The sequence below is a fragment of the Chelon labrosus genome (genome assembly GCF_963514085.1).
Source record: "Chelon labrosus genome assembly, chromosome: 9".
NCBI lineage: Eukaryota > Metazoa > Chordata > Actinopteri > Mugiliformes > Mugilidae > Chelon > Chelon labrosus.
The window spans coordinates 28,144,451-28,172,190 of NC_140359.1; the positions used below are offsets into that span (position 1 = coordinate 28,144,451).

At 43.1% G+C, this 27,740-nt stretch overlaps 1 protein-coding gene across 5 annotated transcripts; it reads left to right on the top strand.

Annotated features, from left to right (window-relative positions):
- The first annotated feature begins 833 nt into the window (after window positions 1-833).
- LOC311493442 (uncharacterized protein) lies at window positions 834-27,131 on the top strand. Of its 5 annotated transcripts, none has more exons than XM_084552104.1 (15): window positions 834-905; window positions 5,145-5,185; window positions 5,519-5,542; window positions 6,784-6,807; window positions 7,042-7,083; window positions 7,537-7,560; window positions 7,814-7,855; window positions 8,311-8,334; window positions 8,511-8,570; window positions 10,584-10,643; window positions 11,066-11,089; window positions 11,344-11,385; window positions 12,951-12,992; window positions 13,481-13,504; window positions 26,259-27,131. In XM_084552104.1, exons 2-15 carry the CDS (start codon window positions 5,167-5,169, stop codon window positions 26,330-26,332), a joined length of 525 nt encoding a protein of 174 aa, XP_084408230.1. In that variant the 5' UTR covers window positions 834-905; window positions 5,145-5,166; the 3' UTR covers window positions 26,333-27,131. The 5 variants fall into 5 exon arrangements, with proteins under 5 accessions (XP_084408230.1, XP_084408228.1, XP_084408229.1 ...); XM_084552103.1 differs by lacking the exons at window positions 834-905; window positions 5,145-5,185 and adding exons at window positions 5,265-5,346; window positions 15,981-16,004; XM_084552102.1 differs by lacking the exon at window positions 834-905 and having other exon boundaries at window positions 5,004-5,185.
- Window positions 27,132-27,740: the final 609 nt, after the last annotated feature.

Consider the following 27,740-nt stretch of genomic DNA (forward strand, 5'->3'; position numbering starts at 1 on the left):
CATCAGTAGGATCAACAAACTGATCTGAAAGACTGGACATGTTATTGGCAGTGAGTTGGAGACGTTTGTCTCAGTGAGGGACAGGAGGACACTGGACAAACATCTCTCCATCATGGACAATCCATCTCATCCACTCCACCAGACTGTAGAGGGACAGTGGAGCTCATTCTTCAACAGACTGATCCAGCTCCACTCCCACAGTGAACGCTACAGGACGTCATTCATCCTCTACTCTATCCAGCTGTTCAACAACAACATAACTCCATGTTATTAATGTTAATGTTAATTTTTACTTGTGATTATCAATAGTGTTTTTAATGTGTAACTGAGCTGCTGTGACCAAGTTATTTACCTTGTGAATGATTAATGTCTGTCTGAGTCTAAGTTAGCTGCTGCCAACCCAACGTTATTATAATGAAGGACCTCTCACTGGGGTTAGTAATGGGTAAACGTCTTATTAAAACCCATTATTAAGATTATTGTGTCTACTATTTCCAGACACTATGGGAGGACAGACCCAGAGGACGTGGACGTGTCTCCCTCAGAGTTTCCACATTCCTTCCAACACTGCCCACCTCTTATTTTATTATTTCCGTCATGTTTCAGCAGATATAATATCTGAAGTGATCAGTTCTCCAGACCAGCTCACCATGTGATGTCTGTCTGAGACCAGCTCCCTGCTTCTGTCCTCCTCTCTCTTGTACCTTCACAGTTTTGTCCAGCAGTTGGAGCTCCAACATTGAAAGACCTTTCAGATCTGTCTGCATGGCTTTGTTTGTTCTTTGTTCAGCTCACCTGTTGGGTGGAGTCGTCAGTCTCTGTTTAAAGTTTCACTTTCACTCAATGGTCGTGTCGCAGCAAGAATTTCACGGGAAGATTGAACTGGACTAAAGAGAAAGAATCAAGTGAGTAAAAGTCTTGTATGTGGTAGATGTGGTGGTGGAGGGTTAAACATGATGCTCTAGCTACATGAGGACACTCACTGACATGATGGATCATTAATTGTACTCGTGATATGATCCGTCTGTCAGCATCACACCAGCTCTACTGGCCTTATTTAAATAGAACACAGTGGTATCAGTCTAAAGAACTGCTTTCTGGGCTTCTGTCTGATGGTGTGTTCAATGTCTAAAATCTCCCTGAAATCAGAGGATCTGTCTCTTCCTGCAGGTTCATGTCAGACTTTAGAACGAGAACAAGATGTCAAACTTTAGGACTAGAACAACAGGTGCCATTTCAGAACTGGTTACGTCGGTCACAGAAGCATAGTCAAGCCAGGTGCAGTTAAAGAATTCTTGCGCTACCAGTTTAGTACTTGTTTATTTTGTGGATTCTGATTTAGGTTTAAAAAGTATGAAGGAGAACATTTACTTTATGGTTTTCAAATCTAAACCAGAATCCACTTTTTTGATTGTTTGTTTTTGTGACAAAAGTAGACGTGCAAGAAAAAATACAAGTAATATAAGTAAATATAAACTGGTTTGACTGGTTTCTGCGAACGATGGTTCACGTAACCGCAGTTATTTAACGAGAGCAGGGAATGAAGATGTGATCTGACTCTGACGTGAGATATGAGCCAAAATGTAAATTGGCTTATTATAGCGCCACCTAGCTGCAGGCATGTATATTGACACCTTGGCAAAGTGACATGGTAGGACTTCTACCAAGTTACCAGGATTGATGCCTTTCACCTTTGCAGTTTGTCCTGAGCAGACACTTCAGCTACACAGAAAAAGATAAATCATTATTATTATAAGAAGAAGAATAAAAATCACAACAAAATCAATAGGGATCCTGCAACTTCATTTCCATGGACCCCTAATTAAATCAGTTAGAATATTGCTCCATTGAGCTGAGCTAATAATGTCATTTCTCTATGATCCCAGTCAGTTTTAGTCCAAGGACCCCCAAACTGATAGAGAGATGGATCAGGGACCCTCTACTGTATATATAGTATTAAACAGTGTTTTATATTAAACTGGGCCTAGTGACGTATATCATTCAGTACTAAGCTCTTCACATTGATGTTTTTATTTTAAATGTAAATGTGGAAACTAAACTGAGTGATGGCCTATTAGTGCCACTGTCATCCATAAACATACCTGTTATCTTTTTTGGTTGAGTTACTAAACGATCCATTTTCATAACAATGTCCATCCACTTGGTATAATAATATACTGGCCTCAGTAGTTGGCTGCTGTTGATAGGAGCTGCAGTGTTTGAAGCAGAAATATCTGGAAGGAAATATGTTGTGTCTGGGATCTTAGTCAGCTGAGGACTGAACAGGCTGTCAGTCAATCATGGGGAACCTGACAGAGCCAGCATGTAACATGTGGCTTTGGACAGGGACGTGTCCTGGTCTTTGTGTGCAGGGACGGGTCCAGGATAGTCTAGTGCTGTGAGTGAACCGGTGTCCAGCTTGACAGAGCTCCTGTGTGTTACTGAATGTGTGCATTTCTGACTGAAAGATGACATCTTCTGCCTCCATTCATCCATTCACTACAATATGTTGGATTCATGTTCATGTGGATTTAAAGACATTTCCATTTGTGGAGGAAACTTCACGCCCCCCTGCAGTAGCAGCTGTTGAAGACCTCTGGTCTGGGTGATGTGTTTCATGTATGTGGAACATATTAAATGTGACATTAAAGCAGACTGAAAGAGAAGGAGGTGAGGCAGCCATGTACTTGTGAGAACCACAGGTTCATGCTTGTTCTGCTGTTGCTCTTCTTCTACACTGAGTCAGGTTCACGGCAGCACTCCATTTATTTTCATCTTTTTCTGACTGAATGCCAAAAATAGAAGATTGTATATCTAAGATTAATAACTCATCTAAACTGGACCTTCAGTTAAACCAGGAAGTGATGAATAATGGAACAGTCAGAATAGAAAGGTTTAACTACTCAATGTTTAGATTTGGTTTTAAATTGAAATGTTTGTTTTTGAGTAGTCTCATTTCATTTTGGTCTTAATCAGGTTTGTTTCTGCACACTGGGTACTAGGGATGCACCGAATATTCGGCCACCAAAAATTTTCGGCCAAAAATGGCCCAAAAGTGCATTTTCGGCTTTTGGCCGAAAGACTTCTATCGCTGAAACAACACGGCCGAAACAGGATGTTGTGATGACGCAAGCAACAACTGCAGCCAGCACGGGCATGCTGTGTGGATTTCAATATATAAAGTTTTCATTCATTCATTCATTTTCTATACACGGTTATTCCTACTAAGGGTCGCAGGGGTCTGCTGGAACCTATCCCAGCTGTCATCGGGCGAGAGGCAGGGGTACACCCTGAACAGGTCGCCAGTCCATCGCAGGGCTAACACAGAGACAGACAACCATTCACACTCACACACACACCTACGGCAGAATCACCAATGAACCTAACCAGCATGACTTTGGATGGTGGGAGGAAGCCGGAGTACCCGGAGAGAGAACATGCAAACTCCACACAGAAAGGCCAGCCGGCCCATGGATTCGAACTGGTGACCTTCTTGCTGTGAGGCATCAGTGCTAACCACCTCGCCACTGTGCCGCCCTACATAAAGTATTATATAAATAAAATATAAAGACCCACTGATAGTAATTTGCAAAACATGTAATGCTGGAAATTCAAGAGGAGTGCATCTGCAAACAATTTCTCCATGTCGTGTTTAGTTTATCACCTGATATCGAAACATCCAAGCAGCTACACTGAATTACGCCCCCGGGCGAGACCCTCTCCGAGTGCCCCTTTTGTATTAGCCTACCTATTTTTATTTGGCCATTTCACACAATTTATAAATACAAAAACGTGCAGGAATTATAGGCCTGTAATTATAATATTATGACTGTGAACTGTCCCCCGCATCCCCCTCCCCTTTCCCTTTCTCGCACACACCTTCTGTGCACGGCACCTTCTCAGCAAGCAGGGGCGCCTGCATCTGCAGGGGGCGGCAATTTGTCAATTCCCTACACAGATATGACAGATAATAGAAAACCATGTAGCGGCGCAGATTTATTGGCTTATTTTTTTCCAAGTGCTCGTGCCGCCCCCCTTGTGTCATGAAAAAATGCCGCCCCGGGCGGCTGGCTGGTTTGCCCGTGCCTAAAACCGCTACTGCATTCGATCGTGATGACGTATCGGCATATCGCGTGCCATTGGAGTGGGGTCAAGTTGAACATTTTATTTGGAATTTTATTTTATTTTATATTGTGCATTGTTGGAATGTGCTAAATAATAATTTTTTTGTAATTGATTTATTCTTTGAAACATTAATATTAATTTATGCAATTGCAATGCCTTGATTTTAGTGAGGTTAGTACGGTCAAAGCCATAAATACAATGGTACTAATAACTGTCATAATAATGTCTTTAGGTGTTTCGGTTTTCGGCCTTGGGTTCTTCAGTTTCGCTTTTAGATTTCGACCAAGAATTTTCATTTCGGTGCATCCCTACTGGGTGCGAAGCTCAGCACACATCACAGATCCAGTGTTGGACTGAATCAATGAGAAAGATGTAGTTCTCATTAGTATTGTTGTCTTTAACTGCAGTAGTAGCAGTATGATATAAGGGGGACATGGAAAATGTTCTAGTTGTGTTTTCATGGAGGCTTCACTGATGGAACATGATGCAGAATACAAAGAGGAACAAAACAACATATTCACACCGTTCTCTCTTTAGGTTCTACTGTCTGTTCTAATCTACTCTCAGTTTACAAACTTGAAGAGTTTGAAGAGGAGCTAGAAAACGTGACATTAGATGATTTAGTTGTATTGATTGATTGATTTCAGTGTTTAATGTCTAACATGTGTCTGAAAGGCTGGGCCAAATGTTTCAGTCTGAAATGACTGGAGATGAGAGCTGAGGTTTCCTGATGAGAGCAGACGTTCAGTCTGAATGTTGGTTCTATTAAAGTCCCTCACCATCATGTGGTGTTGTGAAGGAACATTAAGAACCAGACCTGAGGACTGTCTGTTTTGAGGAGGAGATCAGAGACTAACATTGACTCCTTCATATTATCATGATGCTGTTTATCAGTCAGTAACTTCACTATCTTTATGTTGGACGTCTGACTTCTACATTTATTCATCTATTCCTGGAACATAAGGCACCAGCAGCTGATATCAGACCATTCATTAACATGTCACCATGTTCTGTTTTAGGTTCTTCACCCACGGTGACAACATGGAAGACTTAGAATCAGGTGAGTTCACTAACACACAGAGTCTGTTCATTTTGTCTTCTCAGTAACATGATGGAGCTGCTGCTGATTTCAACTTTAGTTCATGGCAGTATTGTCTTTGATATTGGAGATGAAGATGAACCTGAGACTGATGATGATGATGATGAGACAGACTATCACAGGTAGTGAGGTGGAGCTGCTCGATGTTGACACATCTGAAGTAAATCAGTTATTGAGCTGCTTGTGGACACCAACAATCACAGGATGTTTAGTTCTGACTATCATACTGATTACACACTTCACATCAATCAATCAATCAATCAATCAATGATTCTACTTTATGTTTCTCTACAGTGTCAGCTGAAATAGACCGTCTCAGTAAGTAAAAGTGAAATGTCTCCTAAATCTTGTATGAACATGTAGAATTCCAGCAGTTTGTAGACAATAAGTCACATTTTCTTGAAATGTTTCCAAGTTGACTGGTGAGTTAGAAAGTTTTACTTCATAATGACTGACAGATTCTCTTCAGTCCACCTTAAATCCTCAGTGATTTCATTACAGGTTGTTAATCCACCTTATATCGGTGCTGGTTTGTGATATCAAGCTGAGGTCAACGATAATGTCAGAGTTAATAAAGTATTAGCTAGGGTGAATCTCTGTCTTGGAAGCTCTCCACCAGCTGGACTGAGAAGGATCCTACTGAGCATGCTCTGTAGAAGCTAGCTGAACATGCATGGACCTAATACAGGAAGCTTAGACATATTTACACTTCAAAAAAAGAAGCAGAGAAATAACTAGTAACTATAACTAAATACTTTTTAAAAGTAACGTGCCCAACACTATAGAGAAGTCAATATTAGCTTTAACATGAATGATAAAATGTAGAAAAGAATCAAATCAAACACTGCCTGCTTCCTGGTTATTAGTCTAGCTTTGGCTCTACATTGTATTAGGGATGCCACGGTTCAATTTGTAGAGCTGCAGTTTAGAACTAAGTCACTGAACACAGCTCTGGAAGTGGATGAAAGCAAGAAGTTAGAGAGACACACAGAATCCAGAGAGATGACTACAAGCTGAAACATCAACTCACACATCAATACATCAGTCAATGCATCTACATGTTCTCTCTCCCTGCAATGCTCCCTTAGTCAGCTATGAATCTCAGCAGCATTAAATACCAGCCACCTGACAGTAAGTTAAAGTGAACTGAGTCAGAAATCCTCTTGGTCACATTAACATGTAGGATTACAGCTTTTCTAGGCTCTAGATTCACATTTAGACACTTGCTCTTCTCTTTCTTTGTCTTGTTGTTTTCAGCTAGTCTTTGATTAGACATGAGGACAGACACTGTGTAGAGAGCGTCCTCTAGTGGTAACTTTCTGTCCAGGTGGTTCTCCTGACTCTCTGTCTCCACCTGCAGTCTGCCTCAGTCCACACAGACTATCACAGGTAGTGAGGTGGAGCTGCTAGATGTTGACACAGATGAAGTAAATCAGTTATTGAGCTGCTTGTGGACACCAACAATCACAGGATGTTTAGTTCTGACTTTCACACTGATTACACACTTCACATCAATCAATCAATCAATCAATCAATCATTCTACTTTGTTTCTCTACAGCATCAGAGATACTATCACGTCTCAGTAAGTAAAAGTGAAGTGTCTCCTAAATCTTCTATGAACATGTAGAATTCCAGCAGTTTGTAGACAATAAGTCACATTTTCTTGAAATGTTTCCAAGTTGACTGATGAGTTAGAAAGTTTCACTTGATAATGACTGACAGATTCTCTTCAGTCTACCTTAACTCCTCAGTGATGCAGTTGTGTTGAATTCATCATTGATTCGGGTTCTCTTTGTTTTTCATGAATATTTTCTAGGACGTGAAGTGCAACATGAAATGAGTCAACACAAGGCTGCCAGTAAGTGTCTGTTGTCTTGTCCAGTTGTTCTCATCCACTCTCTCAATCTAAAATGAATCAGGGCCATAGAGGGTTGTTTAAACAGATCAAATCAGTATATGGATGAATGTTTGATTGATGTCTGCTGACTCTAATCTCATCCAACACATAGCTGATATTAGTCTCTGTACTGGATGAGTCAGGTTATGTCCATCTAAAGATGGTGCTGTACTGGTGGCAGTCTGTTACAGACACTCAGCTTTTTCTCCTCTTCCTCTTTTCTTAATTACTTGTGGCCTATCTATAAATATCTGGTCAGGACAGTTTGAGAAGTTTGTGCTGGGCTTTTTTCCTGGTTTCTAACAGTTTAATATTGACAGGAGCATAAAAAATATGAAAACTGTATCTATCACACTGATTACACACTTCACATCAAGCAATCAATCAATCATTCTACTTTATGTTTCTCTACAGGAGCAGCTGAACTACACAGTCTCAGTAAGTAAAAGTGAAGTGTCTCCTAAATCTTCTATGAACATGTAGAATTCCAGCAGTTTGTAGACAATAAGTCACATTTTCTTGAAATGTTTCCAAGTTGACTGGTGAGTTAGAAAGTTTCACTTGATAATGACTGACAGATTCTCTTCAGTCCACCTTAAATCCTCAGTGACTTCATTACAGGTTCTTGATGCAGTTGTGTTGAATTCATCATTGATTCAGTTTCTCTTTGTTTTTCATGAATATTTTCTAGGACATGAAGTGGAACATGAAATGAGTCAACACAAGGCTACCAGTAAGTGTCTGTTGTCTTGTCCAGTTGTTCTCATCCACTCTCTCAATCTAAAATGAATCAGGGTTCAGCTCCACCTTAAACAGATCAAATCAGTATACGGATGAATGTTTGATTGATGTCTGCTGACTCTAATCTCATCCAACACATAGCTGATATTAGTCTCTGTACTGGATGAGTCAGGTTATGTCCATCTAAAGATGGTGCTGTACTGGTGGCAGTCTGTTACAGACACTCAGCTTTTTCTCCTCTTCCTCTTTTCTTAATTACTTGTGGCCTATCTATAAATATCTGGACAGGATGGTTTGAGAAGTTTGTGCTGGGCTTTATTCCTGGTTTCTAACAGTTTAATATTGACAGGAGCATAAAAAATATGAAAACTGTATCTATCACACTGATTACACACTTCACATCAAGCAATCAATCAATCGATGATTCTACTTTATGTTTCTCTACAGGTTCAGCTGAACTACACCGTTACCGTAAGTAAAAGTGAAGTGTCTCCTGAATCTTCTATGAACATGTAGAATTCCATGAAGTGAATGAAAGCAAGAAGTTAGAGAGACACACAGAATCCAGAGAGATGACTACAAGCTGAAACTTCAACTCACACATGAATACATCAGTCAATGCATCTCCATGTTCTCTCTCACTGCAGAGGTCCCTGACCCATCAGTGAAGCGCTTCTTCAAGAGCTTGCCATACTGGCCATCCTACAGTAAGTTAAAGTGAACTGAGTCAGAAATCCTCTTGGTCACATTAACATGTAGGATTACAGCTTTTCTAGGCTCTAGATTCACATTTAGACACTTGCTCTTCTCTTTCTTTGTCTTCTTGACTGGTGAGTTAGAAAGTTTCAGTTGATAATGACTGACAGATTCTCTTCAGTCCACCTTAAATCCTCAGTGATTTCTCCTGGTCTGTGATCCTGGTTTGTGATATCAAGCTGAGGTCAATGATAATGTCAGAGTTAATAATATATTAGCTAGGGTGAATCTCTGTCCTGGAGGCTCTCCACCAGCTGGACTGAGAAGGATCCTACTGAGCATGCTCTATAGAAGCTAGCTGAACATGCATGTACCTAATACAGGAATCTTAGACATACACTATATTACCAAAAGTATTCGCTCACCCATTCAAATGATCAGAATCAGGTGTTCTAATCACTTGGCCTGGCCCCAGGTGTATAAATTCAAGCACTCAGGCATGCAGACTGTGAAACAAGACATTTGTGAAAGAATGGGCCGCTCTCAGGAGCTCAGTGAATTCCAGCGTGGAACTGTCATAGGATGCCACTTGTGCAACAAATCCAGTCGTGAAATTTCCTCGCTCCTAAATATTCCACAGTCAACTGTCAGCTCTATTATAACAAAATGGAAGCGTTTGGGAAAAACAGCAACTCAGCCACGAAGTGGTAGGCCACGTAAAGTGACGGAGAGGGGTCAGCGGATGCTGAAGCGCATAGTGCAAAGAGGTCGCCGACTTTCTGCACAGTCAATTGCTACAGAGCTACAAACTTAATGTGACCTTCAGATTATCCCAAGTACAGTACGCAGAGAGCTTCATGGAATGGGTTTCCATGGCCGAGCAGCTGCAGCCAAGCCACACATCACCAAGTGCAATGCAAGGCGTCGGATGCAATGGTGTAAAGCACGCCGCCACTGGCCTCTAGAGCAGTGGAGACGCGTTCTCTGGAGTGATGAATCACGCTTTTCCATCTGGCAATCTGATGGACGAGTCTGGGTTTGGAGGTTGCCAGGAGAACGGTACATTTCAGATTGCATTGTGCCAACTGTGAAATTTGGTGGAGGAGGAATTATGGTATGGGGTTGTTTTTCAGGAGCTGGGCTTGGCCCCTTAGTTCCAGTGAAAGGAACATTGAATGCTTCAGGATACCAAAACATTTTGGACAATTCCATGCTCCCAACCTTGTGGGAACAGTTTGGAGCGGGCCCCTTCCTCTTCCAACATGACTGTGCACCAGTGCACAAAGCAAGGTCCATAAAGACGTGGATGACAGAGTCTGGTGTGGATGAACTTGACTGGCCTGCACAGAGTCCTGACCTGAACCCGATAGAACACCTTTGGGATGAATTAGAGCGGAGACTGAGAGCCAGGCCTTCTCGACCAACATCAGTGTGTGACCTCACCAATGCGCTTTTGGAAGAATGGTCAAAAATTCCTATAAACACTCTCCTCAACCTTGTGGACAGTCTTCCCAGAAGAGTTGAAGCTGTAATAGCTGCAAAAGGTGGACCGACATCATATTGAATTCTATGAGTTAGGAATGGGATGGCACTTCAGTTCATAGAATGAGTAAAGGCAGGTGAGCGAATACTTTTGGTAATATAGTGTATTTACACTACAAAAAAACAAGCAGAGATGTAACTCGTACCTATAACTAATTACTTTTTAAAAGTAACATGCCCAACACTGTAGAGAAGTCAATATTAGCTTTAACATGAATATTAAAATGTAGAAAAGAATCAAATCAAACACTGCCTGCTTCCTGGTTATTAGTCTAGCTTTGGCTCTACAATGTATTAGGGATGCCCCGGTTCAATTTGTAGAGCTGCAGTTTAGAACTAAGTCACTGAACACATCTCTGGAAGTGGATGAAAGCAAGAAGTTAGAGAGACACACAGAATCCAGAGAGATGAATACAAGCTGAAACATCAACTCACACATCAATACATCAGTCAATGCATCTACATTTTCTCTCTCCCTGCAGACCTCCATAAGTCGCCTATGAAGTGCAACAGCAACAGCTTGCCATACCCGCGACCTGACAGTAAGTTAAAGTGAACTGAGTCAGAAATCCTCTTGGTCACATTAACATGTAGGATTACAGCTTTTCTAGGCTCTAGATTCACATTTAGACACTTGCTCTTCTCTTTCTTTGTCTTGTTGTTTTCAGCAAGTCTTTGATTAGACATGAGGACAGACATTGTGTAGAGAGCGTCCTCTAGTGGTAACTTTCTGTCCAGGTGGTTCTCCTGACTCTCTGTCTCCACCTGCAGTCTGCCTCAGTCCACACAGACTATCACAGGTAGTGAGGTGGAGCTGCTCGATGTTGACACAGATGAAGTAAATCAGTGATTGAGCTGCTTGTGGACACCAACAATCACAGGATGTTTAGTTCCGACTATCACACTGATTACACACTTCACATCAATCAATCAATCAATCATTCTACTTTATGTTTCTCTGCAGTGTCAGCTGTACGATCATATCACGGTAAGTAAAAGTGAAGTGTTTCCTAAATCTTCTATGAACATGTAGAATTCCAGCAGTTTGTAGACAATAAGTCACATTTTTCTTGAAATGTTTCCAAGTTGACTGGTGAGTTAGAAAGTTTCACTTGATAATGACTGACAGATTCTCTTCAGTCCACCTTAAATCCTCACTGACTTCATTATAGGTTGTTGATGCAGTTTTGTTGAATTCATCATTGATTCAGTTTCTCTTTGTTTTTTATAAATCTTTTCTAGGAGAGAAACTGGAACTTGACACTATTAAACTAAAGGAACAAAGTAAGTGTCTGTTGTCTTTTCCAGTTGTTCTCATCCACTTTCTCAATCTAAAATGAATCTGAGTTCAGCTCCACCTTAAACAGACCAACCATTTAAAGAGTCTCTATGTGGATGAATGATTTCTTCATGTGTGCTGACTCTAACTGTTCCTGCAGCCAGTACTAGAACTGATGATCAGATTGTGTAGAATCACAATTCTGTCCTGAAGAGAGACACTTGCTCTTCTCTTTCTTTGTCTTGTTGTTTTCAGCTTGTCTTTGATTAGACATGAGGACAGACATTGTGTAGAGAGCGTCCTCTAGTGGTAACTTTCTGTCCAGGTGGTTCTCCTGACTCTCTGTCTCCACCTGCAGTCTGCCTCAGTCCACACAGACTATCACAGGTCGTGAGGTGGAGCTGCTTGATGTTGACACAGATGAAGTAAATCAGTTATTGAGCTGCTTGTGGACACCAACAATCACAGGATGTTTAGTTCTGACTATCACACTGATTACACACTTTACATCAATCAATCAATCAATCAATCAATCATCATTTTACTTTATGTTTCTCTACAGCAGGGGTCGGCAACCTTTTTGGCTGAGAGAGCCATGAAAGCCACATATTTTAAAATAAATTTCAGCGAAAGCCATATAATATTTTTTAACAATGAATGCAACCAAATGCAGGTTTCTTTCGACCAACAATTTTAGGGTATAATAAGTCTCGGAATTTATTCTTTTTAAAAACGTTGTTATACTGACTGTAACCAATAATAAATAAAATACTTCTTACAGTTAATACGACATCTGGTGCTGCTTGGTTTTGCTGAGGCCTTTTTACTTGAAAATACTGCGGTGAAGTGAGCCGTCGTTCGCAGAAAGCCAGCCGTGGTCGGATTTTCATTGGTGTTTGTCACTATTTTTCTTCACCATTATACAGTAAAATCACTTGAAATGTTGTACAATAACAAAAAGGGATGAAAAGCGGAGCTTTATTGTTTGAATCAGAATCCATCGAAAAAAGTTTTTTTTTTTTTTCACATTTCGAATTTTGCATTTTGGCCTGTCCCGGCACCGTACTGTATGTAAACAAATAGACCCACAAGAAAAATCCGACCGCGGCTGCTTTTTTACTCTCTTTCTGTGAATGACGGTTCACTTGACTGCAGTTTTAAACCATCAGCGCAATTATTCATTACTTATCGTGTTAAAAAATGTCAGCAAATATTTATCTGCGAGCCAGATCCAGTCATCAAAAGAGCCACATCTGGCTCGCGAGCCATAGATTGCCGACCCATGCTCTGCAGAATCAGCTCAACTATCACATCGACGTAAGTAAGAGTGAAGTGTCTCCTAAATCTTCTATGAACATGTAGAATTCCAGCAGTTTGTAGACAATAAGTCACATTTTCTTGAAATGTTTCCAAGTTGACTGGTGAGTTAGAAGGTTTCACTTGATAATGACTGACAGATTCTCTTCAGTCCACCTTAAATCCTCAGTGACTTCATTACAGGTTGTTGATACAGTTGTGTTGAATTCATCATTGATTCAGTTTCTCTTTGTTTCTTATCAATATTTTCTAGGAGAGAAACTGGAATGTGAAAGAATTAAACAAGAGGCACGAAGTAAGTAACTGTTGTCTTATCCAGTTGTTCTCATCCACTCTCTCAATCTAAAATTAAATCAGGGTTCAGCTCCACCTTAAACAGACCAACCATTCCTGCAACCAGCACTCGAACTGATGATCAGATTGCGTAGAATCACAACTCTGTCCTGAAGAGAGACACTTCCTCTTCTCTTTCTTTGTTTTGTTGTTTTCAGCAAGTCTTTGATTAGACATGAGGACAGACATTGTGTAGAGAGCGCCCTCTAGTGGTAACTTTCTGTCCAGGTGGTTCTCCTGACTCTCTGTCTCCACCTGCAGTCTGCCTCAGTCCACACAGACTATCACAGGTAGTGAGGTGGAGCTGCTAGATGTTGACACAGATGAAGTAAATCAGTTATTGAGCTGCTTGTGGACACCAACAATCACAGGATGTTTAGTTCTGACTACCACACTGATTACACACTTCACATCAATCAATCAATCATTCTACTTTATGTTTCTCTACAGGATCAGGTGAACGATCATGTTCCAGTAAGTAAAAGTGAAGTGTCTCCTTAATCTTCTATGAACATGTAGAATTCCAGCAGTTTGTAGACAATAAGTCACATTTTTAAAAAATGTTTCCAAGTTGACTGGTGAGCTAGAAAGTTTCACTTGATAATGACTGACAGATTCTCTTCAGTCCACCTTAAACCCTCAGTGACTTCATTACAGGTTGTTAATCCATCTTATATCGGTGCTGGTTTGTGATATCAAGCTGAGGTCAACGATAATGTCAGATTTAATAAAGTATTAGCTAGGGTGAATCTCTGTCTTGGAAGCTCTCCACCAGCTGGACTGAGAAGGATCCTACTGAGCATGCTCTATAGAAGCTAGCTGAACATGCATGGACCTAATACAGGAAGCTTGGAAACTGAAGAACTTTGATTCAAGTGAAGGAGGAGTCCTCATGTGATCAGAGTTCTAGTTCTCTTCAGTACATCCACACATGTGATCCTCTGATGTCATAGAACAGTAAGCAACAATAACCTGATGAGATCAATGCTACATACCATCAGTAGTAACTGAGTCAGACTGGTCCAATGTATGCAGGCTGTGATCTGTACTGTATGAATGGATTCAGCCTCTCTGACTAGCACCATCAACCACAATACTTCCTCTGTTAACAGACTAACTGTTAAAGAATAATATTATTGATCCAGCATCTGAAGCAGTCATCTGTTACATCAGGTCATAGCCAGTGAGGGCTCAGAGTTCATGAGGGACATCAAAGCAGACGTTGAAAACACTTTTCTTCTGCCTCCATCTACTACAAGATATCTGCTGGGTTATTCAGCACTGCAGGGACGTACACAGGAATTTTGAGGGGCAGTTGCTCTGACCTGAAAAAAGGGCACCCCCCCACAAAAAAAAAAAAAAAAAACTCACGGGCTATATGAAGGACTGAGAATAACAGGGTTTTTATTAAAATATATATACACAAAGCCTATTTTGCCACTCTGTCCTGATGTCATCTGGGATTGGCTCTGGCTCTCTGAATGCAGCTGATGCACTGGGGTCATCATCTGTCCAATTACATATTATTGTTATTGCCATTATCATTATTATTTTAATGCCCACTCGTGGTATTTATGTTCTGCTCAGGCAAGATCTTTGAAATTACTTCTAAAATAGCCTATGTTTTTTTAGATTACAATTATTTAGCATGCAGCTTTTTAACCCTGTACTTTCTAGCATGGTCCTCTCATCTCATATTTGGTGATCATCACTTAGGCGTACCTGCCCTATGTGCCTCGTCCTCCTGGTGATCCACATTTTCCTCACATAGTTGTGACTGCTCCTCACATAGTTGTGACTGCTCCTCATCTTAAATGTAGTGTAATTATGAAACATTGCCATTAGTAGGCTAAAATATGAGTCTGATTAATTAATCAATTCGCCTACACAGTGTCATGTCATCTTTATCACAGCCACGTAAACAGAGTTTGCACCTACTGACTTTCACTTTCGGTGCCCGAATGGAAGTGAATGAGGCTTTGCGATTATTTTTTTTTTCATCTAGGCCTACGTGAAATTCTGCATCCATTGTACAATTTTTTATTTTTTTTCCCCTCAAAGGGGCAACGTGAGTCAAGAAGGACATATGGGCAGTTGCCTGAGCAACCTGAGCAACCCCCCTGTGCACGTCCCTGCAGCACTGGCTGATAAGTCAACATTAAGTCTGAAGAGAAGTCAATATTAGCTTTAACATGAATGATAAAATGTAGAAAAGAATCAAATCAAACACTGCCTGCTTCCTGGTTATTAGTCTAGCTTTGGCTCTACAATGTATTAGGGATGCCACAGTTCAATTTGTAGAGCTGCAGTTTAGAACTAAGTCACTGAACACAGCTCTGGAAGTGGATGACAGCAAGAAGTTAGAGAGACACACAGAATCCAGAGAGATGACTACAAGCTGAAACATCAACTCACACATCAATACATCAGTCAATGCATCTACATGTTCTCTCTCCCTGCAATGCACCCTTAGTCAGCTATGAATCTCAGCAGCATTAAATACCAGCCACCTGACAGTAAGTTCAAGTGAACTGAGTCAGAAATCCTCTTGGTCACATTAACATGTAGGATTACAGCTTTTCTAGGCTCCAGATTCACATTTAGACACTTGCTCTTCTCTTTCTTTGTCTTGTTGTTTTCAGCTTGTCTTTGATTAGACATGAGGACAGACACTGTGTAGAGAGCGTCCTCTAGTGGTAACTTTCTGTCCAGGTGGTTCTCCTGACTCTCTGTCTCCACCTGCAGTCTGCCTCAGTCCACACAGACTATCACAGGTAGTGAGGTGGAGCTGCTAGATGTTGACACAGATGAAGTAAATCAGTTATTGAGCTACTTGTGGACACCAACAATCACAGGATGTTTAGTTCTGACTATCACACTGATTACACACTTCACATCAATCAATCAATCAATCAATCAATCAATCAATCTACTTTATGTTTCTCTACAGGATCAAGTGTACGATCACGTTGACGTAAGTAAAAGTGAAGTGTCTCCTAAATCTTCTATGAACATGTAGAATTCCAACAGTTTGTAGACAATAAGTCACATTTTCTTGAAATGTTTCCAAGTTGACTGGTGAGTTAGAAAGTTTCACTTGATAATGACTGACAGATTCTCTTCAGTCCACCTTAAATCCTCAGTGACTTCATTACAGGTTGTTAATCCACCTTATATCGGTGCTGGTTTGTGATATCAATGATGAGATTCTCTTTTTTTCAATCTGTTTCCTTCTACGACATGTAACGGGGCAGGTTCCCTCTCAGTAATAATAATAATAATAACACATTTTATTTAAAAGCGCTTTTCAAGATACTCAAAGACACTTTACATAAAAAGAACATCAAATTAGCAAAACAATGTGAAATATAACATCAAAAACACAATAAACTGAGCTAAACATTAAAAGCAATTTTAAAAAGGTGTGTTTTTGTCAGAGATTTGAAGGTAGGAAGGTCGGTACAGTCGCGGATGTGTTTGGGGAGAGAGTTCGGATGGTGTGCCATAGAGGATGCTGTTGTAGTAGTCAATTCTGGAAGTGATGAAGGCGTGAATGAGGGTTTCAGCAGCAGAGAAGGAGAGTGATGGACGGAGTCGGGCAATGTTCTTGAGGTGGAAGAAGGCAGTTCTAGTGATTTGATTGACGTGATGATCAAAGGAGAGGTTACTGTCAAAGATGACTCAGAGGTTGCGACTGTTGGGGGATGGAGACAGGGTGGAGTTGTCGATGGTGAGGCGGAAACTGTCTGTGGTGTTGTTGAGGGATTTGGGGCCGATAATGATTAGGTCTGATTTGTCACAATTTAGTTTGAGGAAGTTGATCTGCATCCAGGATTTGATGTCAGCGAGGCAATTGGAGAGAGTGGAAAGAGTGGCGGGAGTGATGGAGTTGGTGGAGATATAAAGCTGGACGTCATCAGCATAACAGTGGAAATGGAGACCGTGGTGGCGAATGATGTTGCCGAGAGGGAGCAGGTAAAGTATGAAGAGGAGAGGGCCAAGCACCGAACCCTGGGGGACACCTTGGGACAGAGGAACAGTGGAGGAGGTGCAGTTGTTGATGTGGATGAATTGTTGTCGGTCTGAGAGGTATGATTTGAGCCAGGAGAGTGCAGTGCCAGTGTTGCCGAGGGAGGACTCAAGGCGGGAGAGGAGAATGGTGTGGTTTATGGTGTCGAAAGCTGCAGTGAGGTCCAGGAGGATGAGGATGGTGAGGTGGCCGGAGTCTGCGGAGAGGAGGATGTCATTGGTGACTTTCAGGAGGGCTGTTTCGGTGCTGTGTTGGGAACAGAAACCGGATTGTAATGGTTATTTGAGCAGAGGTGGGCTTTGAGTTGTGTGGCGACAATACGCTCCAGTATTTTGGACAGAAAGGGGAGATTGGAGATGGGCCGGAAGATGTCAGGGTTGAGTCCAGGTTTTTTGAGGATGGGAGTGATGGCAGCCAGTTTGAGTGAACGGGGGGCTGAGCCAGACCTGAGGGAGGAGTTGATGATTTCTGTGATGAGTGTGGAGATGGCTGGTAAAGAGTCCTTAATGAGGTGAGATGGGATGGGATCCAGAACACATGTAGAGGTTTTCATGCCCATCATAATTTTGGGCAGCTCCCCTGGTGACACGGGGGAGAACTGAGACAGAGGCTGAGAGGTGAGGAGGGGAGGAGCAGGTGAGGGAGTGGGAGTGCAGGCCGTGGGGGCAGGAGAGGAGGACAAGTTGTTGTAAATGGTGTCGATTTTTGTTTGGAAGAATGAGAGAAAGGAGTTGCATTTGTCAGTGGTGAATGAGTTGGAGGTATTGTCGCTGGGCTTGAGGAGTTTATTTAATAATAATAATAATACATTTTATTTGGGGCGCCTTTCATGGCACTCAAGGACACCTTACAGCAACAAACAATAACAACAACAGATAAAATAATAAAATACTAAATCACTAAAAGAATGTTAAAGGGAGTACGCCTGTTTAAAAAGGTGGGTTTTCAGATGTGATTTGAAGGTGGAGAGTGTGTCAATGTTCCTGATGCTTGGTGGGAGAGAATTCCAGAGACCGGGGGCAGAGCGGCTGAAGGCTCTGGCCCCCATGGTGGTCAGACGGGCAGGAGGCACAATGAGGCTGATAGATGAGGCAGATCTGAGTGTCCGGGAAGGAGTGTTGATGTGGAGAAGGTCAGATATGTATGGGGGAGAGAGGTTATGAATGGCCTTGAAGGTGTGGAGCAGAATCTTGAAGTCCACACGAAATTTGACCGGAAGCCAGTGAAGCTGTTGCAGAACAGGTGTGATGTGATTGATGGATGGGATCCTGGTGATGATGCGGGCAGCAGAATTCTGAACCAATTGGAGTTTATGGATGTACTTGTGGGGAAGACCAAAGAGAAGGGAGTTGCAATAGTCCAGCCGAGATGTGACCAGGGTGTGGACTAGGATGGCAGTGGAGTTGGGAGTGAGGGATGGGCGGAGACGGTTGATGTTGCGTAGATGGTAATACGCTGACCGAGTAATGTTATTGATGTGGCTTTGGAATGAAAGAGTACCATCAAGGACGACACCCAAACTCTTAACCTGCGGGGAGGGGCAAACAGAGGAGTTATCAATGGGGATGGTGAAACTTGGAGTTTTAGTGAGAGTGGACTTGGAACCAATGAGGAGAACCTCTGTTTTATCACTGTTGAGTTTCAGGAAATTGCAAGAGAACCAGGTTTTAATTTCTTGTAAACAGTCACAGAGGGAGGAGGGCGGGAATGTGGAGGTGGGTTTTGAAGAAAGGTAGAGCTGGGTGTCGTCCGCATAACAGTGGAAGTGGATGTTGAATTTACGGAGGATCTGACCAAGGGGGAGGAGATAGATGATAAACAGAATAGGGCCTAGTACAGAGCCTTGGGGAACACCAGAGGAGAGGGGAGATGGTTGGGATGTGAATGTTTTCAACTGGATGAACTGAGTGCGGCCAGAGAGATAAGATTTAAACCAGTCCAGGGGTGTGTCAGAGATGCCAATAGATGCTAATCTGTCAATGAGGGTGGTGTGGGAGATGGTGTCGAAGGCTGCACTCAGATCGAGAAGGATGAGGATGGATAATAGTCCGGAGTCAGCTGCCATCAGGAGGTCATTAGTGATTTTGAGGAGGGCTGTTTCTGTGCTGTGTCGTGGACGGAAACCAGACTGGAACTGTTCATAAAGGTTATTGTTATGAAGATGTGTGTGTATCTGTGAAGCCACTGCTTTTTCCAGAATCTTAGAGAGAAATGGTAGGTTAGAGATCGGGCGTAGGTTATTGAAGTCACTGGGGTCTGAACCAGGTTTCTTGACTATAGGTGTAACAGCAGCAGATTTAAGAGTGGATGGTACAGAACCAGTGGTGAGGGAGGAGTGAATGATGGCAGTTATCGTGGGTAACAAGGACGGTAGACAGGCAGTGACTAGGGGAGTAGGCAGGGGGTCAAGCTGACATGTAGATGTTTTAGATTTCCGAATGAGGTCCGAAATGTCAGCAGCAGAGGGCAGTTGGAAGCTAGAGAATGCTTGAGAGAAGGGCACGTCGACAACCAGAGAGGATGGAGTGCAGGGAGTTTGAGGGGACAGTTGCTGGTGAATCCCATGTATTTTTCCATTGAAAAATGACATTAGGGAATTGCAGTGATCAGAGGAGTAAAACTGTGGAGGAAGTGAGGTCGGGGGTCGTAGTGTGTTATTGAGCACTGAGAACAGGGCTCGAGTATTCCCATCACCTGCACTGATTAGACCTGCATAATATTGTGATTTAGCTGAGGAGAGGGTGTCTTTGTAGAGAAGGATGTGGGTGTGGTACATTTGTTTGTGAACAGAGAGTCTGGTTTTTTTGAAGAGCCGCTCCAGTTGACGTCCCTTGGCTTTGAGCTGTCGTAGATGGGGTGTGAACCATGGAGCAGAGTTGGTGAATGACACACTCCGAGTTTTAACAGGAGCAAGTGAATTCAACAGGGAATGGAGGCCTTCGTTGTAGTGAGTAACCAGTTGATCAGGAGTTGATGAACAACTGAGACTCGGGAGGCTGTTAATGCCTGTGGTGAGAGCTGCTAAATTAATATTTTTGATGTTGCGGAAAGAAATTAGCCGCGACTGCTTAACTTTGGACAGAGTTAAGCTAGCATGAAATGATATTAACTTGTGGTCTGAGATGGGAAGGTCATCAGCTGAGCAGTTAATAGGAGTAATGCCAGAGCAGCAAACAAGATCTAAAATATGGCCTTTAGAGTGGGTAGGGAAGTTAATATATTGTTTTAGGTCAAAACTATCCAGGCAGGAAGTAAAATCCTTGGAGAGGGCTTAACTGAAATTGTCCATATGGATATTAAAATCACCGAGAATAATTATATTGGAGGACAGTGAGGTGAGATGAGTGAGAAGAGCAGAAAAGTCATTAATGAAATCCTTATTTGGCTTAGGTGGTCGATAGACAGTGACTAAAATAGTTGGAGTTGGACCATTCAGTTGAAGAGCCACAGATTCAAAAGATGAATATGTAGGCACCGTGACGGACGAGATCTTCCAGGTATCGCGATAGATTATCGCGAGACCTCCTCCTCTCCCGGTGAGACGGGGCTGACAGGTGTAAACAAACCCAGATGGTATAGCTTCATTGAGCTGGGAAAAGTCATTAGGTTGTTGCCACGTCTCAGTTAGACATAAAAAGTCGTACTTGCGGTCAAGGAGAAGGTCCTGCAGCAGATGTCCTTTGCCTGTTAGGGAACGGATGTTAAGTAATCCCACTTTGATGTCGCTATGCTCTTTGGATGAGCCAACGTTAGCCGCCGCTCTGGGTAAGCGAGCTAACACACTGCGGTCCACTTTGCGGCCAGAGTTACTCGGCTGATGGCGGGTCGTGGACCAGATGGAGTTGATGGCGGTAGAGTCATCGATGTGGTAGCTTCGTCGGGAACCACGGTGTGTGTATTTCCGATACGGTGGGCGAGCGATGTCCGGGCAGAAGCGCATCGGTGGCGGATCAACAGGTGGATGGAACCGAAGCTGGAGGAGCTCAGCAGCGGTGTATTGGAGCAAGGCAGACGATGGATTCAATACGATGGACAGGATAATCCAGAGGAGCACAAGCCTCACAGTCAGGTAGATCCGCATGATGAGCGAGGGACGAATAGAGTCCAACAATTCCACAGGACGAAAAGATTCCAGATAACATTTAAATGGAAAAAGAGCCGGAGAGCAGCGGCAGCTAAACACGGCGGCAGCTAAACACGCTAGCATTCACTCACTTTCAATATTTACTGTAGAAAACAGAGCCTTGGGGTTGGTGGAGCCAGAATGAATGAGGTGAGAGTAGTAGGCGGACTGGGCAGTACTGAGAGCATCCTTGTACTGCTGAAGGTAATCTGTATAGGCTTGTAGATGGACAGTTGAACCGGTTTTCTTGTGAAGTCTTTCAAGCTGTCGTTTTTGTGATTTCATTTTGTGTAGTTCAGGAGTGTACCAGGGGGCATAGTGGGTGAAGGAGACAGTGTTAGTTTTGATAGGGGATAGCTGGTTGAGACAGGAGGAGAGTGTTTCGTTGTAGAATTTGGTGAGGTCGGAGGGATTGTCAGTTAACGGAGGGGGGGAGGCAGATATTTTACGAGCAAGAGAGGCAGAAAGGGCTGAAGGGGAGATGGATTTGAGGTTTCTGAAAGATATTGTCTGTTTATCCTTAGCGGTGGGAATGGGGATGTCGATGTCCATGATGATTGCCAGGTGGTCGGAGATGCTGAGGTTGAAGCTGGAGAGGTGATGTAAGGTGAGACCAGTGGAGCAGACCAGGTCCAGGATGTGACCACGGCTGTGGGTGGCAAAGTTGACGTGTTGAGTGAAGTCGAAGCAGTGTAGCAGTTCCAGGAATTCAGTGGCAGATTTGCAGTCAGTGTCAATGTGGATGTTGAAGTCCCCCAGAAGAAGAACGGAAGGTGAGATGGCAGATAACTGGGTGAGGAAGTCAGAAAAGTCAGAGAGGAAGGACGGGTTTGGTTTGGGAGGGCGGTAGATGATGGCAGTGACCAGAGGAGTGGGATCAGAGAGTTTGAAAGTGAGGGGTTCAAAGGAGCGAGCAGCAGGGATGGAGATGGTGGATGTTTTAATGTCCTTCCTGTAAAATGCTGCTACACCACCTCCCCGCCCCTCAGATCGGGGTTTGTCCATATAGGTGTATCCGGTCGGTATGGTCTGGTTGAGAGAAAAGTAGTCCAGAGGTTTGTGCCAAGTTTCAGTGATGCAGAGGAAATCGAGGTTATTGTCAGTTATGAATTCGTTCGGAATGAGACCTTTATTGTTAAGTGAGCGGGTGTTGAGCAGAGCCAGTTTCAGGTGACGTTGCTTCATGATAGGTTGTGAGGACTGAGGAAGGGGGCGGAGATTTGATAGGTGCACATGTCGTTTATTGTGATGACGTAATGAGGAAGTTGCAGTTCGTGAGCAGGACCAGATGGATGTGATAGAGTCAGGAGTTGAAAAGTTGTAGTTGAACATACGACCAGAGCCTATGGTACAGATAGGGAGTGTACTGCACCAGGATGGCCTACGGGGGGAGCTGGTGAGATCAGTGGCAACTGCTGACTCACACAAAGAGGAGGGTGAGGAAGAGTAGCCAGGAAAGAATGGAGGATGAGTAGTTCTAACAACTTTCCGCGAGAGGGCATCAGCGCTGATTGAAAGTGCTAGATTGTATTGAGTGGGCTGGGCTGGGAGCGCTGAAAGGCCAGGTGATGATAATGATGTTAATGGTCACGCACGGAGGGGTAGCTGGTATGAGACGGCATGCTGTATGTTAGCTGCAAGCAAGCGGCTACCGGACTTGTTCAGATGGAGGCCGTCGGGTGCAAACAGAGAGGGGCGGGACCAAAAGGAGTCGAAGTTATGGATAAAGTTAATCTTGAATGAGCCGCACATTGACTGCAGCCAGGTGTGAAGATAAAGAAGGCGGCTGAAACGCTCAGGGCCGCGGCCCGACGTGGGGATAGGGCCGGAGATGAAAATGGATTTACCGCTGATGCTGAGGAGACCCAACAGACGAATAAAATTGGCGTTAAGAGACTGGGAAGTTTGTTCAGGATATCAACAGTTGTGGCCCCGGGAATGCAGTGGGTAATGACATTGAAGAAACGGATGTTTCTCACCAGCGAGTCGCCGAAAATCAGCGCCGTCAGAGGGAAAAGAGGAGTTGGGGCAGCCGCTGGAGGAGGAGAAGTGGCGTGGGAGATGGAGTGTTTGATGGCCGACGATGACGGTGAGGAGTCGGGGTAATTTTGTGAAGATGGTTTTACATGCTCAGAGGACAGGGGCTTAGTCGGTGGCCTGTTTTTGGGGCAAGGGGTAAAGTGTATTTTTGCCGAGGAGCGCCGCCGGGAGCGGGCAGCGGGAGAGATGAGAAGGCCGGGCCTGACAGCGGAGAGTGGAGACACAGCGGAGGGGCCTTCAGACTCCAGGGCAAGAGATGATGGGGGCAGAAGGGGGTCCTGTTCCTGCTCCTCTGGGCTGGAAAACGTGTTGGACGTGGACAATTTGCGGGCTTTAGGTGGGCGCGATTGAGGAGTTTTCCACCATGTCTGCCTCTGCCGGCAACGGTCCATTCGCCGGGGGTGGAGGTTGGTCCCAGTAGAACCTTTGGCTTGGCTCCTCGGTGATCCCAGTGGTCAGCAGAGACATCAGTGGTAGCAGCGGGGACAGTTTTATCAAGTTCTTCAGTGGATAGAGGAGCAGACTTCTTGCCCAGGACGACAACAGAGTCGTTTGAGACTGACAATGCAGTCGCACCAGGATACATGGAGTCCATGTATTCTGATTCATTTATAATTTGATGTAAAGCAGAGATTCTGCCTTCCAGCTCAGAGATGGTCTGTGACTTGTGGAGACAACTGTCGCATCCTGGAGATGAGGTGAGTGGCGGCATGACTCGTCCAGGGGTGGAGGGTTCTGGGGAAAAAGCTGTGGCCAGTAAGGAGGTCTTTGGTGCGATAGCGTGAAGTAGCAATAGACTCTACTGCAGGCTAGCAGTGAGTACCAGTGGAGTGCAGGAGGGATCAGTACTTACCGGCAGAGGCCCATTTCTGGGCCTGCTGCGTTGATTCGGCTTCGGTAAGTGGATCAGATGGTTAAAATTGTAGTTCCTCCCAGCCGATGCTGAAATGTTGGTAGTGCAGTTAGCTAAGTGCTGTCTGTTGGTCTGAGCGCTGGTAGCGGTTAGCTTAGCCGGCGCAGCTAATAGGCTGAGCCGCCGGTGGCGAACAGCGGAGGTAGTATCAAACAGCGTATGTAGGTTAAACAGCTAGTGATTTCTGCGAATCCGGAAGAACTGTGATAGTGAACTAAACGGGAAGTAAAATCCACTAAAAAACACCCTCGATTTGTGGGACAGAAACCGCTAAAATGGTCTCAGGACGCGATAACGATCTGGCGTGCAGCACAAACACTTCAACCCGGAAGTGGAGTAGGAGCAAAACATGGGCACTAGCCTTACATGTGTTGAATGCTCCCAGTAAGTAACTGTTGTCTCGTCCAGTTGTTCTCATCCACTCTCTCAATCTAAAATGAATCAGGGTTCAGCTCCACCTTAAACAGATCAAATCAGTATATGGATGAATGTTTGATTGATGTCTGCTGACTCTAATCTCATCCAACACATAGCTGATATTACTCTCTGTACTGGATGAGTCAGGTTATGTCCATCTAAAGATGGTGCTGTACTGGTGGCAGTCTGTTACAGACACTCAGCTTTTTCTCCTCTTCCTCTTTTCTTAATTACTTGTGGCCTATCTATAAATATCAGATTTTTTCCCCATACAGCCACCTTGGTGTGTTGATACACACTGTTTAGTTTTCCTTTGCTTTTAAATCCAGTGCCTGGCAATATTATCATGAGGTCTAAGACCAGAAAAGAGAACATCAGAGATTCAAGCCTGGTACATTTACTTCCTCTTTACATCACTACATCGGTGGAATACCTGGAGGATTTAGCCAAGGTGTCCTCTTAAATATCTCTGCCTGGGATATTTCTCTCTAACGTTTGTTCATTCATCAATAAAATGGACACATTTAAGTTGCTGATTGGAAATACAGTGACTCTTCTTCATCTTCCATTCTGTGCTTGATAAAAACCAGTGGTTGGTGCAATGATGTCCTCCCCCTTGAATTCACCTTGTTCATACTGGTTGAACAGGACGGACAGCGTAAGCTTTCCTACTGTGTGTCCAGCAGACATATGTCCTTCAATAGTGAGGTTCAAGAGATTCAACTCTCCATATACAGATTGTTTCTATCATGTCGTCCTCTGTGCTGCAATGGGACACTGTGACAACTCTCTAAACCTGCTGTGAGGACATCAAAGCTGTGGACCAGCGAGGTTGTGGAAAGCACCCGGGCCAGTCTTTTCCTCTGACTTGAAGCACTGTGATGACATTTCAATAAACATGGCCCTCCACTTCATCCTCCTGCACATGGATCCTGTTTATGGATTCTTCAGGTATAAACTTGGTGCGACCCAACTGCATGGGCTCAGGCTCTACACAATGTTCCATAACAGGTCAAGAGCAGCCGGAAGCAGATGAGGAACCTGGCCAGTGGGCTGAGTCAAAACGACCAGGGGTGTTCTGTCTCCTCTCCCTTCTCCGGGCCCGGACGTGAATGTCCAACCGGATGGTGAGCTCAATGAGTTCATCAAGTGTAGAAGGTAGAGGAAAGGAAACCAGTTCATCTTTAATGTAGTCTGCCAGACCATGCAGGAAAGCGTCACGCAGAGCAGCAGTGTTCCAGTCGCTCTGTTGGGCCCTGGTCTGCAAGTCGATGGAGAAGTCGGCCACAGACTGTTTCCCTTGATTAAAGTTACATTTAAGATCAGACATGAAATCTGATGTGATTAGTCATTGATGACAAATCCTCTAACAAAAGGTTGTTGTGGTTTTCAGTGGCTGAGAACAAATCTGATGTTGAGAAACCCACTCATGGACGTCGTGTCCGCAGATGAGCTCTTGTTCGTGAGCTGGACACTGATGAGTGCTAGAGGGATGTCTCTTAACTTTCAGTTTCCTTTTCTCCCATTCTTCTCATCCAGGGTTAGCGTCAGTACTGTAGTGATTAAATACAGTTTATAAAACTGGAAGCTGAGAATCTTAGCTGTACTGATCACAATATGACAAGGGAGACATTACCTCTACTCCCTGGGAAATATCTGGGGAGAGTCTGAGGACTAATTTTACTTAATCTTTTTATTTTCACAGGAATTCCCCCTGGCAAATCTCCTGCTGGGATCACAGTGACCCTCAAAGACCAGCTGCAGCCATGGCAGCGATAGTAGGTACTGAGGCAGCAGCTGCAGCTTAATTACAACACAAATAACCAGTAACAACCCTGTCTGCTAGAAATAGACGAGTGTAACTGCTGATTAGTTTTATCACAATTATTAAATCAAGAATTGCTGCATGCATTATGTTCACTGGTAACTGGACATTACATTCAAAGTATGAGAATATTACATTAACAATTATTGTCCTCTTTTCTGACTTTTTAGTCTTTAGTCTCTTATTATTAGATCACACAGTTTTGGTTAATTTAGTCAATTTGTGGCAGATGGTGACATTACAGAAATCATAAAAATCTATTGTGTTCAAATGGCACAAAAAACACCTGTGTGACGTTTTATCAACGTTTTTCTTTTTTATTTATTATTTTTCATTTATCATTTGTGATTCATCATTTATCCAGTTCATTCATTTTAAAAATCCAGTTTATAATCAAGTTACTGTTTTGATAGGTGTGTGTGATGTGGAAAAACATCTCACCTCCAAATCTGCAGTTTTATATTAGAGCATTGATAAATATCATGAGAGAAATTGGTAAAAAGGTAAATTGTGAGGCTGGAGTTTGTTGTTCTGGCTTTAATGCAGATCAAGTCACATTGATTGAAGAACTATCCAGAAATGAATGACCCCAGATCAACAACAAAACTTTTTAAGAAGTCTGTAAAATGATGAACAATGTTTAATAGTCAGTAAATTTCTATAATCGGTCAATCACCCATACCTATATTTGATTGTTGATTGATGTTTGACAGTTATTCAGTTACTGCTTGCTTGCTTTTGCATTGATGAAATAAATTACATAATCCTCAACAGACATCGCGTCTTTTTTCCAGATTCTGGAGAGATTTGCAGATCAGTCTGATTAAATATGCTAAACTATCAAGTTGGAAGTCTGATGAAAGGTGTTTGTGAGAAAAAGAGTTCTCCTGTATGTTTGTGTTCACAGATATTAACAGACAGTGTTGGGCTGTGTATTTTCCATCTTGACCTTTAATGACCTCCAACCTCATTAAAACACGTCTTAATACGATGGTTTGTATTTAAGTTGTTCTACATGTTCTACAATGAAGAACAATAGAGTGAAAAGGAAACATCAACATTATACTGATACGCAATAACACAGGACATTGCATCATAGCTCATATGGAGAGATGAATGTCATTACTGAAACAAGAAACTATTCATAAAGTCTGCAGCCTGCAGCGCCACATACACTATATTACCAAAAGTATTCGCTCACCTGCCTTTACTCATTCTATGAACTGAAGTGCCATCCCATTCCTAACTCATAGAATTCAATATGATGTCGGTCCACCTTTTGCAGCTATTACAGCTTCAACTCTTCTGGGAAGACTGTCCACAAGGTTGAGGAGAGTGTTTATAGGAATTTTTGACCATTCT

Excerpts from the sequence above, each read along its gene's own strand:
- LOC311493442 (XM_084552101.1), top strand. The coding sequence starts at position 5,268 with ATGGCAGTATTGTCTTTGATATTGGAGATGAAGATGAACCTGAGACTG. Across the intron at positions 7,856-8,310 it reads GAGTCAACACAAGGCTACCA|GTTCAGCTGAACTACACCGT; the intron begins GTAAGTGTCTGT and ends GTTTCTCTACAG. Across the intron at positions 12,993-13,480 it reads AATTAAACAAGAGGCACGAA|GATCAGGTGAACGATCATGT; the intron begins GTAAGTAACTGT and ends GTTTCTCTACAG.